Source organism: Hermetia illucens, chromosome 7, assembly GCF_905115235.1.
Source record: "Hermetia illucens chromosome 7, iHerIll2.2.curated.20191125, whole genome shotgun sequence".
Classification (NCBI taxonomy): Eukaryota; Metazoa; Arthropoda; class Insecta; order Diptera; family Stratiomyidae; genus Hermetia; species Hermetia illucens.
This window is the reverse complement of record NC_051855.1, coordinates 2387314-2400153: the sequence shown is the minus strand read 5'-3', so window position 1 is coordinate 2400153 and position 12840 is coordinate 2387314. Positions and strand designations below refer to the sequence as shown.

At 42.3% G+C, this 12840-nt stretch overlaps 1 protein-coding gene across 1 annotated transcript in view; it reads right to left on the bottom strand.

Annotated features, from left to right (window-relative positions):
* Window positions 1-12521, bottom strand: part of LOC119660941 (bone morphogenetic protein 4) — a 219167-nt gene extending 206646 nt beyond the window's left edge. The window contains exon 1 of the mRNA XM_038069942.1: window positions 10787-12521. Within this exon, the coding sequence (XP_037925870.1) occupies window positions 10787-11539 (753 nt within the window). The 5' untranslated portion in view covers window positions 11540-12521. The remainder of the gene's footprint in view (window positions 1-10786) is intronic.
* Window positions 12522-12840: the final 319 nt, after the last annotated feature.

The following is a 12840-nucleotide window of genomic DNA, read 5'->3' as shown; positions in this document are numbered from 1 at the left end:
TACAGGGATACAGGAATACAGGGATCTGCGAAGCAACCTTAAGAAGGCCATTCGGAGAAGCAAGCGGGAATGCTACCAGAAGCTCTGCATGGAGGCTAGTACGAATCCGTGGGGTACAGCCTACCAAGTTATAATGAAGGAGATCCGCGAGCGAAAATCACCTCAAGTGACATGCCCACGGCTCTTATTGCAAATAATTACAACTCTTTTCTCACAGAAGGAGCAGGACGAAAGAGAACCCCAACTGGCAGCTCAGCAGGACGTCTTCTCGATTCCTGATGTTACCGAAGAGGAACTTTGGGAAATCTGCAGACGTATTGGGGACAGCAAGGCTCCGGGATTGGAAGAAATTCCGAACAGGGCTCTGAAGGTGGCGGTCAAGGCCAGACCAAGGTGGTTCGCAAGCACATTCGAATCGTGCATGGCGGAAGGAGTGTTTCCCGCCCAGTGGAAGAGGCAGAAGCTGGTGTTGCTACCGAAGCTCCGAAAACCACCCGGCGTGCCCTCTCCATATCGCCCTATTTGTCTCTTAGACACCATGGGGAAGATGTTGGAGAGGGTGATATACAACAGGCTGCTCCCGTTCATCGAGCTTGCGGGTGGTCTTTCAGAGCGGCAATATGGGTTTCGGCGAACCCGTTCTACGATCGATGCAGTAGCAAAGGTCGTGGAATTGGCTCGAAATGCAATGGCCATGGGCAAATGCTGTACTCTGGTGACGCTGGACGTCAAAAATGCTTTTAACTCAGCAAACTGGGGCTAGTTTAAGGGCACTTTGGCCAAACTGGGTGTTCCTAGCCACTTGGCTCGGCTCATCGAGAGTTACTTTTCGGACAGACTTATCTGGTAAGAGACGGACGACGGGCCGAAGGAGTACATTGTGACAGCAGGTGTGCCTCAAGGTTCTGTATTGGGACCGCTGCTGTGGAACATAATGTACGATGGAGTGCTTGGCCTTCGCGTGCCGGAGGAGACAACGCTGATTGGTTTTGCGGACGACCTGGCGGTAGTTGCAATTGCAAAGTATCCCGAGGACGTGGAGTTTTATGCAAATGAAGCCATTCATACCATCAAGTCATGGGTACGAATGGCCAAGCTGGACCTGGCGGACGAAAAGACGGAGGCGGTCCTCATTACCAACCGTAGGAAGAACAACACGGTTACCATCCAGGTTGGTAATCGTGAGGTTGTCTCAAAATCGGTTGTCAAATACCTGGGGGTGATGATCGATGCCAAGCTGAGTTTCAAGGGACACTTGGATTATGCGAGGGAGAAGGTAGCAAATGCCAGCTCATCTCTTGCAAGGATGATGCCTAACGTGGGAGGGCCGAAGTATAGTCGCAGGCTACTCATCGCAGGAGTGGTGAGGTCGATCCTGCTATACGCGGCCCCTGTCTGGGCGGGAGCGTTCAACCACGCTGTCAACCGGAAGAAGATAAGTTCGGCATACCGGCCAATTGCGCTAAGGGTGTGCAGGGCATTTAGGACGGCGTCGACGGAGGCCGTGTGTGTCATGGCAGGAATGATCCCTATAGATCTTCTAGCGGGCGAGGCACACTGGCTCTACGAAAAACGGAAGGCAAATCCAGCCGAGGTGAATGCGGATTTCCGGAAAGCCATCAGGAGAGAGTTGTGTGGCAAGTGGCAACAACGATGGGATAACTCCGACAAGGGCCGGTGGACCCATACATTGATCCAGTGTATCGAGAAATGGGTCAACCGAAAGCACGGAGAATTGAATTACCATCTGACACAGTTCCTTACGGGACATGGTGGCTATAGGAAGTACTTGCATCGCTTCGAGTTGGACGAGTCTCCCAACTGTCCTGAATGCGGTGCTACTTTATAGTTTTGTTTTGAATGAATCAACGTGCGAACTTTTGTTTGAAATTGGGACGATTCAGTTTAATTTTATTAACGTTTTTTCACGCTGCCAAAAATAAAACAAAATACAGTGCGGTTTTTTTATCGTTGGGAGTACTTTTTCTTATTTGTTTATTCCATTGCCCCTAAATAGGGCATAGTCTATCGACCACACCTGCACGATAGCGTTTCTGTATTGATGGTATGTCCTCTCTAAAGCTCCCGAGAAGGGTACACTCCTTCTCTACTCGGCTCCGTCATCTGTGTGACACTGCTGATTCTTAATATAACCCAAACAATTTTGAGTAACGCTCCCCTCACTAGATCCTGAAAAAATTCAATCTCTCTAAGTTGAACTTCGAGCTGCAAAACCAGTAGTTGGAAGGAAAACTGTGATAAGTAATAAAGCACCCACCCCCAAACAATCGCAACTGTCCTCGAAACTTGCTCATCGCTGAACACACAAAGGTAGCCCTCAAATCCTGCATTACTCAAAACTGGTCCATAATCCCACTGGACTTTAACTGTAAGCAACACAATTCGCATTCCCGTTTTCATCGCGTCAATTTGGAATTGTAACTTCAGCAAACTCCAAATTGAAAACGAGAAAACTTTATCTCATAGTGGAAATTCCCCTAATATTTGTTCTAATTGTTTCTATTGGCCAAAAACTTCAGCCATGGATGAACGTGCATATGAATTTCTGTGAATAAGCTTCATCCAGCCACATTGAAACTCAACGTGAGAGCACGTATAAAATCCAAACATATTCACGCTTCCATAGATAGTGAGGCAAATGCCAAATAACCGCATAGTAATCGCGATGCTACGTTAAAATATAACGGAAGTTCAGGCGTCTTCTAAAAGTTAATGGGCTCAATCTTTACTTTTCATCGTAACTTCTGTAGCCCCTAAACCGTTTTTTGCAAGAAGCATTGAACACGGTTCAAAATAACGACGAAATGCACAGTGCGTCGAGACAGAATAGACGTCAAAAATATTCATTCAGTCACTCCGCCTTATTGCTCTCTTGTTATCTGGCAAAGGAATTCATTCGTGACCCACTGAAATTCTCTTTCTTGATATCCGGAAAGAATATGGAATACACCATCCAAAGTCCATGTAGACAGCTCTCAAACCACTTCTTTAAGCAGTACGCATCGCTTTCGAGAAGGCTTCGCCAAAGTCAGCTCAGGGGATTGAAAACTGCGTTCTGTCCCCATCACTTTATTCTTGAGGAAGAAAGTATTCATTTCTACTTTGTTTGACGGTTCTACACTATACCTGATACTACTACTGAAAATACCAATAACGCAGATACTTGACTTCTAAACTACTCATAAACCTTAACGGGGCGATAGTTAAGATGTATAGCATTAGCCTCTCAATCTTGCTGCTCTGGGTTCGAGCCCCAGTCGTTATAGGTGTATCTGGTCGCCTTGTATTTTTGTCAGTGCTGTGAACTTACCACTTGCACAGCCTCAAGTGTGATGAAAGTGAAACTGAAGCACTGTCTGACTCTGGGGATGCCCTATACTCCAATGAGGACTAAACAGGATACACTACTACTAACCATTTCATTATCGAGAATGCAAATAATAGCTATTACATAGTTTCTCGGTTATGTCCCTCTGCACACACGCGGTGACTGGCCATTTCGTTCACATGGAATGGAACTTCACTAGATACTACACCTTTGGGAATGGTTGCTGTAGGGATCCTTTTACCCTATCTCTCAAGCTGATCGTCATAGTGGGTGCAGCGCTACCTCTAAAGGACTCAGAGGGTCTACGGGCATTTGCAATAAGAATTCGGATGCAGAATATACTAGTTAAATCAGTGGTATCTACTTTCTTGACCAACAGTGTGGTACTTCCCCGTTTATCTTGACGTTTTCGCAATTACTCACCACCCTTCGGGACGTAACCAAAAGTTTAACTAGCGCTCCAGAAATGGAAACTCTTGGTAGCGGTCCAGTATTCATCAGTATTCTCTAGTAAAAAATGATTTCGGTCAACAAGACAGTTGTCGTCCTGAGCAAACAATACATTTCGTCGTTATGTAGGCTACGGAATCGTCCATCCTCATGTAGAGGGCCAAAAATTCGCAATTTTTCTTGCTAAGATCCCAAGTCTCTGAGGAATACATGAGGACTGGCAAGATTATTGCCTTATACAGTAAGAGCTTGACCCTATGGTGAGACGTTTCGAACGGAATAGTTTTTGTAAGCTGAAGTAAGCTGAATAGGCTTTACGATAGGATATTAATTTTTTAATTTTTAAAATGATAATTTTGTTTCCCAATTTTATTTATAAAACTCTTTCTTACCGAAAAACAAAATTTTTTAAATATTTTGAAGATTAATATAGAAATGTTCTAACATTTCAAAAACAATCGTTAACCTTTCTTGCAGTTGTTTACACATAGATTTAATCGTGTTGCACATTGCGAGATACATTACTAACGCTTAATTTTATTCGAGGCTGCAGTAAAATAAATGCCATTTTTAAGGCTTTGTGTAAAACAAAACCTTATTAAAATCAGTTCAACGTCACATGCGCTTTTCTCCAAATCGGCTGCATCGATTCAAACCAAACTTTTGGGACGTATGGGAACCTTAAAATCCCATGCATTCAGTAATTCTCATAAATTTAAATGGAGTTTAAGGGAGGGCTCACAATACATGCAAAGGGGCCGGGGGTATAAATTTTTTTCACTCGTGTGTGGTATCAAAGGAAAGGTCTCGATTGGTACTATCACAAGCTCATACTCATATAGCTTTGACATAAATTGAAAAATGGGTAAGTGAGGGGGTGCATATTTTAAAAGAGACATAACTCATTTTCAGAAACTACCCAACTCTAAATCTGAGAAAACTGAGAACGATGCACTTATATGAAAATTTAGCCCTCAAAATATATATGTTCCATTCCGATACATGCTCAAATAAACTTATTACCAACTTATCGGAAGTTGACCGGAAACCTCCCCTAGCATAGAAGATAGTATCCCGCATAATTCTAATAAATTTATTGAAATTGACCAAAAAATGTCCCTTAATTTCATCCCAGGAATATTAAATTTTGTAGCAGCATAGAAGATGGTATCGCGAGCCATACGGCCTTCTCTGATTGGACATGGAAATCCGGATATTAATATAAAAATTATAGCTGCTGAAGCTTATCAATCCCAGATTTCTGCAACAGAAAAGGAGGTTGAACAGCATCTTAGGGGCGGACATCGAGCCCTCCAACCTGGTGGAAGAGATGCTGAAGTCGGAGGAAAACTGGATGGCGGTAAATTGAGGCAGTAACCGTGGTGCAGACAAATCTCCTGGAGTTGGATCGAGCTCGGAAGGCGGCGCGACGGAGACGTAACATGGACGAGCTGGTATAGCGAATCAGAGTCTCCCCTGCGAAGTAATACTTGACGGTGGTCCGGCGGGGAGGGGCGGAAGAGTGGGGGTGGTTTTAGTGGGTTCGAATCCCACACACTGCTGCAACCTGGCGCAGCAGCGTCTTTCTAAGATTTCCACCTCCATCCATAAAAAAAAAAAACACTTCGAAGGGGTATAATATACGTAGTTCATCAGGGCGTAGTGCACAACTTGATTAATAATAATAAGACATGGAAATTAAAAAAAATGCATAATAATCGCTTGGCGCAGCAATCCATATTGAACCAGGGCCTTGAAGTTTGTTAGATCACTTCATTCAAGACGGTAACGATACACTCCAGTACACTGTAGACAATGTGGTCAGCATTGCGGTGACCCGAGATCATTACCCTGACTTAACTCAGGTACTCATTCACAGCTGACTCGACTGGCATCCGTGTAACAGTGTGAACTAACCATTAAATGTAATACATAGTGTGAATTAACAATTAAGTTTACTACAACTGTATTTAATATACATTCAACTGTCAAATATTTTTTCAAATAAATATGATTCCACAACATACTGGCGACGAGGACGGTCGTGTTTTTCGTTTTTCCGAGCGCGAGTTAAATATGGACGCCACACAGTTTGCCGAATTTTTACGTGTGCAGGCGGAGCAACAAACCGCCATCCTAAAAATTCTTGAAAATTTCGCTACCGTGACGGTTGGTAGAGAAAACATCTCTACAGAGGTAAAAAAACAAAACATCCTAAAAAACTTTAAATGTGAGAAATATGATGGCGTTACAACGGCTAGTGTTTTCGTAGATTATTTTGAAGCCCAGTGCCACATGTGGGGAATCGCGGATGATATAAGTTCGAAAAGAGAATTATTCGTATCATGTCTAAAGCCGGAAACCTATCGTGAACTAAAAATTGCATTTGCGGACGCAAAGAAAAAATTTGAAAACCTGACTTACACGGAAATCGCGGAAAAATTCGTGGAGCTTTTTGAACGAAAAACCACGCGCTTCAAAGCTCTAACGAATTTTTGGAATTGTGTGAGGAAAAAAGATGAGTCATTCGAATCTTACGCGAACAGGCTAAAAGACATAAGTCGCGATTGTGGCTACGACGGCGACATGCTAGAACGTCAATTACGTGATCGGTTTGCAACGGGTCTCAACCATCCCCGACTTGAAGTGGAATTGAAACAAAGGTGGCCAGAGCTAAAAACATTCGATGATATTGAAGGCATAGAAAACGAAGTGTCGTTCGCGGAAGTTTTCAAAATAGCGCTATCAAGAGAGTTGGCGGAAAAAGACATTGTAGAAAGTGAATGCGCGGAAGTGAAAAAGATAGTAAAACGTCGTGCGAAAATCGGTAAGCAGATCCGAATTTTGTCGGAAGAACAATGTTTAAGATGTGGTGCGCGTGAAAGACATTCAAAAGACAACTGCAAGGCGGCGAATCACAATTGTGAAGCGTGTGGCAAACGTGGACATTACGGGTCGTGCTGTATAAGAAAAGGCAGAGCTAAATTGATCGCGAGAGACAAAAAGAAACAACAGCGTATTTACAACGTAAAAAATAGTGATACATCTATTTCGAGTTGTGAGCAAGTTTTTAAAGTAATGAGTGCCATTGCTAAGAAAAGAAACATTGACGTTAAGATAAACGGTGTCACGTGTACGATGGACTGGGATCCGGGCGCGTCAGTTTCCATTATAAGTACAGATTTTTGGAAACAGATCGGACCACCAACGCTTAAAGGGAAGCCAAAACTACGGGCTTATGGCAATTTCGATTTACCTTGCCAAGGGGAAGCTACAGTGACAGTGACGCTGAACAAGCGAACGCGATCTTTGAAAGTAGTCGTGGTGGACAACGCGAATCCAATGTTATTTGGCTTAGAGTGGAATGAAGCCTTCAATTTGCCACTGCCCGAACTAGTGTACAACGTAGATCGTGTCAACAATCACGTGCAGCCAACAACGAAACCACTGCATCAGAAGTTAAATGACATATTGGAACAGAACAAGCAGCTATTCGAAGAAGGACTGGGAAAAATTAATAACTACCAAGTTAAAATTCACGTAAAGGAAACAGCAACACCAATACATATTCCAGCCAGGCCAGTCCGATTCGGAATTCAAAAAAGCGTGGAATTCGAACTTGAAAGGTTACAGCAGCTTGGAATTATCTCACCTGTTGACCCCAACGAAACACCGATCGAATGGGCAACACCCACTGTCAACGTGGTTAAACGAAACGGAAATATACGTATTTGTGGTGATTTTCCAGCACTAGTAACAATACGACATCCAGTACCAACATTCGAAAACATCCGTCAGCAGCTTGCCAAGGGTGAGAAGTACACGAAATTAGATCTACGCGATGCCTATCTACAATTCGAGATTAGTCCAGAGTCAAGAAAATACCTAATCATATCCACACACAAAGGGTATTTTCAGTATAACCGTATGACTCCTGGTAAATCGAGTGCACCCGGAACATTTCAAAATTATATGGAAAATCTACTTGCTGGCATACCCAACGTTGCAATCTATTTCGACGACATAGGCATTACAGGTCCAGATGAAGATAGCCATTTAAGATCATTAAGAGAAGTTTTTAAACGTCTGCGTGAAGCTGGTTTTCGTATCGAAAAGAACAAATGTAGTTTTTTTCAAGACAGTATCGACTATTTGGGCCATCAATTCAATCGAAAAGGGATCTATCCAGTGGAAGACAAGCTGATAGCAATAAAAAAATGCTGCAATACCCACTAACAAGAAGGAGTTACGATCCTTTCTGGGATTGGTCAATTTTTACGAGAAATTCATACCCAACTTACATGGAGCATGTTCCGAACTACACGCATTAACTGGTACAAAGTCGCAATGGCGATGGTCAATAAAGGAACAGAAACAATTTGATAATGTTAAACATATGATAGCTAGCGCCCGTCATCTAACTCCTTACGATCACACAAAACCGCTTTATTTGGCAACAGACGCATCCGATGTAGGCCTTGGTGCTGTTTTATATCAGGACGAGGCTAACAACGAGTTACCTATCGCCTACGCGTCACGAAAATTGAACGAAGCAGAACAAAAATACGCTACCATTGACAAGGAGGCATTAGCAATATTTTTCGCCGTGAAGAAATTTGATCCATATTTTACGTGGGACAAAGTTTACATTAATTACGGATCACAAGCCGCTTCAACACCTGTTGGGAGACAAACGAAATTTGCAAAAAATCGTAAACAACCGTCTGACGAGATGGGCACTAATGTTAGGTGCATACAATTACGATATACAGTATCGTCAAGGCAAATACAATATTCTAGCTGATTGCTTATCACGCTTACCAAACGCACATGAAGCAATTTCGGAGGAAGCGCAGAAGATTCATAAAATTTATGCGGTAATTCAAACACGGAAGCTTGATGATATTGTACTAACAGAACAGGAACTTAGGAAGCAGACGAAACATAACCTAATATTACGACGAGTAATTGAGTTAATTGAGCGTCACTGGCCAGACACGAAGTGTATCAACAACGAGCTGAAACCATACTACGACAAACGGGAGGAACTATCATACGAAAACGGTATTTTTATGTGGCAAGGACGAATTATCCTGCCCGATAATCTTCAAGAAGTAACATTGAGGCATCTTCATAGAGGGCATCCAGGCATTGGCTCTATGCGTGCGTCAGCGAGGTACTATGTATGGTGGCCGAACATCGACAAGGACGTGGAACATACAGTGAAATCATGCATGGCATGTCAACGGCAACGCCCAAAACAATCTGAACTGCCAATCTACTTTTGGTCCCTGCCAGAGCATTATTGGCAACGACTGCATGTGGACTTTGCAGGTCCCTTCGAAGGAAAAATGTGGATTGTGCTTGTTGATGCTTTATCAAAGTAGGTAGAAGCAGATGTACTTTATGCTGCCACCACAAGAACTTTGTGCGAATTCCTAGAGGAGAAGTTTATAACATTTGGTTATCCGGAAATTATCGTGTCGGATAATGGTAGTCAATTTACGTCAGAAGAGTTTCGAAATTATTGTCAAAGTCATGGAATAAAACATGTAACGTCTTCATCGTACCATCCGAAAACCAACGGACTAGCCGAACGATTCGTACGAACATTCAAGGAGCGCATAAAGCCAGTGAATATGATGGTTTATCACAACGTCAGCGCTTGCGTACATTTCTATTTACATATCGAAACACACCACACTCCTTTACAGGGAAGGCACCATCTGAATTTTTGCTAGGTCGGCGCCTGCGAACTTTATTTGACAATCTGAAGCCTAATGTACGGCGAGAGATGCATTTTAAACATGTAAAACAAAATTTTCAAGCAGAGCAGTCTAACAGAGAGTTCCAACCAGCACAACCAGTATTCGTAAAGACAGACATCGAGAAAATGTGGGAACCAGCCAACATAGTCGAAAGAACAAATCGATATTCCTACCGTGTTCGAACAAAGGACGGTGTAGAAAGAAGACGACATGCAGATCATATCCGAGAACGGAGGGTAATACCACCATCAATCGACTTCCGGGATGTCTCAGATTTTAAGCGAAACAGTTTCCATTACCAATCTGCAAGCCCGACAGCAAATGATGAACAGGAACATCAGCAGTCTATGCAGCCCGCTATACCGTCGCATGAAAACGGAAACATGAGTGAACAAGGACAACACACCGAAGCACAACAAATTGAACATCCAGTACGGCGAAGCCAACGGCTAAGAAATCGACCCAAGAGACTAGTCGAAGAGATGTATTATAAAATTACTGAAGGAAGGAGAAATGTAACAGTGTGAACTAACCATTAAATGTAATACATAGTGTGAATTAACAATTAAGTTTACTACAACTGTATTTAATATACATTCAACTGTCAAATATTTTTTCAAATAAATATGATTCCACAACAATCCGACATCCGCCACGATAACAAATCAAAGATTTGAACCACTACGACAGACTAGCGCCCTAACTACCTGAGTCATCCGGATACACGAAAAAATATGGATGCAGTCATAAATACCTGGCTGACTGGGGGTTTTATGGTAACCAAATCAAAATAAACTTTTATATACTTGGTTGTTTCCGGAAGTAAAGTATCAGCAGCTTCACTAGCCAATCAATTAATTACCGTATACAATATTTTGCAGTTCAGATGATGCACTCAGAATTGAAGAAAAATTAAACCAAGTTAGGAAGATCTGTCTTTTAGAAATCGTTCCAGTTTATGCAAATCGAGGAGAGTAGATAACGCAGCTTAAGCAAATCAAACAGAATAGATAACACCGTGGCTATTTTTAGTTTTAAGTAACAGAGATTATATCCGATAGATTTGATCAAAGGAGCAAGCATTGTGGGCTAACGAATGTAGTTAGGTCAAATAAATTTACATAATTCACACTAGCTACTTGTCCTCTGATCGGTATTCGAATGTAATTTTAGGGTTCGAAACATGTTTGAAAACTACTCAAAAATGAAAAAACCATACCTTACTTGCATCAGGTAATGTCTTCAGTCCAAGCCCTTGCATGATAATCTGTTGTAATTTGACCGCATCCAATTCATCGTTATCCTCGTCCTCCTCATCATCTGGGTCGATTTTCTGCTTCTCGTTGTTGTCCCTGTCCATATGATGGCTATTCCTGTTAGCATCCTGTTTGTCTACTTCCCTAGTACTGTCCAAAATACTTGAGTCTACTTCGGTGATTGCTGAAAGCCTCTGGCTGTATTCCTTGTTACTTTCAAGTTGAGATTCGTGGGCCACGGCAATTTCGATTTCTTCGTGACTGTTAAAAACTATCAGTCTTTTTTTATCGCTATGGTTGCTCTGGTAATTACTAGGCATATTATCTGTATTTAAATTACTCTTTTTATTTGTATCTATAGTTACAGATCTTGGATTTGGGATTGTACTATGGCTTGAGGCAACAGGTAAGGGCGAAGAGCCTTGGGCATCTACAGGCAGCAGCAAGTTACCACTGCCAGGTCTATTGTTACTGTTAATGTTATTCACTCGAATATTATTATTACTATTGGCACTATAACTAATAGACGAATCAAGCGATTTGCCGCTACCACCTATTAAATAAAATTCACTACAATTTATAACGGTCACTAGGAGCAGAAAAATCTGCAGAAATATCGAGATAATTAGAAGATCACAATTAGTTCGGTAGAATTTTGGGCATTTGAACAAATTCAATTTTCTGTGGGTTTTAAAATTTTTCAGGAAGGTTCCCATGGTTTATCTGGCCGTTCTCTGGATTTTGTGATTTTGATGAATGCTTAGAATAGATCGTGGTCTATTTTGTGACGATATTGGGTTTTTAGATATTGGGGTGAAATCTGACTTGGAGTACCGGAAAATGTTCTCCTTCCACTTGCACCGTTTCTTTTTGATAGCGAAGGGATTAACATGTGTAGACTTTTAACCAAAGTGAATGTCACGCCAGTCAGCTATCGAGATCTGATGAAATGATATCGCCATTCCGTCAATGGAGGCGCCAGAAGAACACGAAATGCAGGTATGTTCTGCGATCAAATTGGAAAGTCCTTCTTTTTTGCCGCTGAACGAGTGGAACCATTCACTGAAGACATGCAATCAAAGCGCACCGGGGAATTCGTCGTGGCCTCTATTTTTATTTCTGAATTTGAAATTCAGGCGGGCATAATTTTGGCGGCAATTTCAAAATAAACAAATAAATTTTATGTGACCTTTCGCGCTACTCTTCTATTTCTCGTAGAAATTTCGCATCACAAGCACACGTTCCCGTCATGTTACAGAACGAATTCGATTCAAGCCACAAATTAAACACTTTATCAATAATAGTAACGGAAGCCGACGCGTCGTCACGAACCACCCGGATTAGACGATCCTACAGGCGAGTGGGCTTGCTGTAACTATAGTATTCGAATCACATGGGGGACATTTGTGTTACGGCAGATTAGGGAGCATTAATTCATATCCACCGTGTGTGAAAGAAACAGGGAATTTGCTAAAACCACAAGCACTAGGCCTATAACAACACGCACACAATACGGATCGACGAAAGAGCGCGTGTTTATTTGCTTCTTGCAAGTCGCTAGACTAAAGACGAGCGAACACCCTTAGCAAAAGACACTCGAAAACAGACTGAATGAAAGTCCAAGTCGAAATTCATTGTTGAGTGTTGAGATGATGATGAAGTTGACTGGCTGCAAGCAGGCGGCCAACCAGCCAGTCACCCAGCTCGAGCCAGAGGCAGGGGCAGCCAGCCACTTCTCAAGGAACAAACAATTCTTTTGAGTGTGCCGTTCAACGTCATATCACTCTTCGCTATACTAAAATACACATACAGTTTTCACTCTGCTAGAAAAGATCACATCCAAGATAAACTCTTGAAAGTGCGCCTTCCAAATTGCAACCCGGTCGGGTTTCATGCAGGTAGTGTTGGTTGCATGACACATTCGGGGTTAAAAGTGCATCGCGTCTTGTGCCATTATGCATTCATTGACTACATCGAGACTTAGCTCTTTAGAATCCACATAGGATGTCAATCAGTG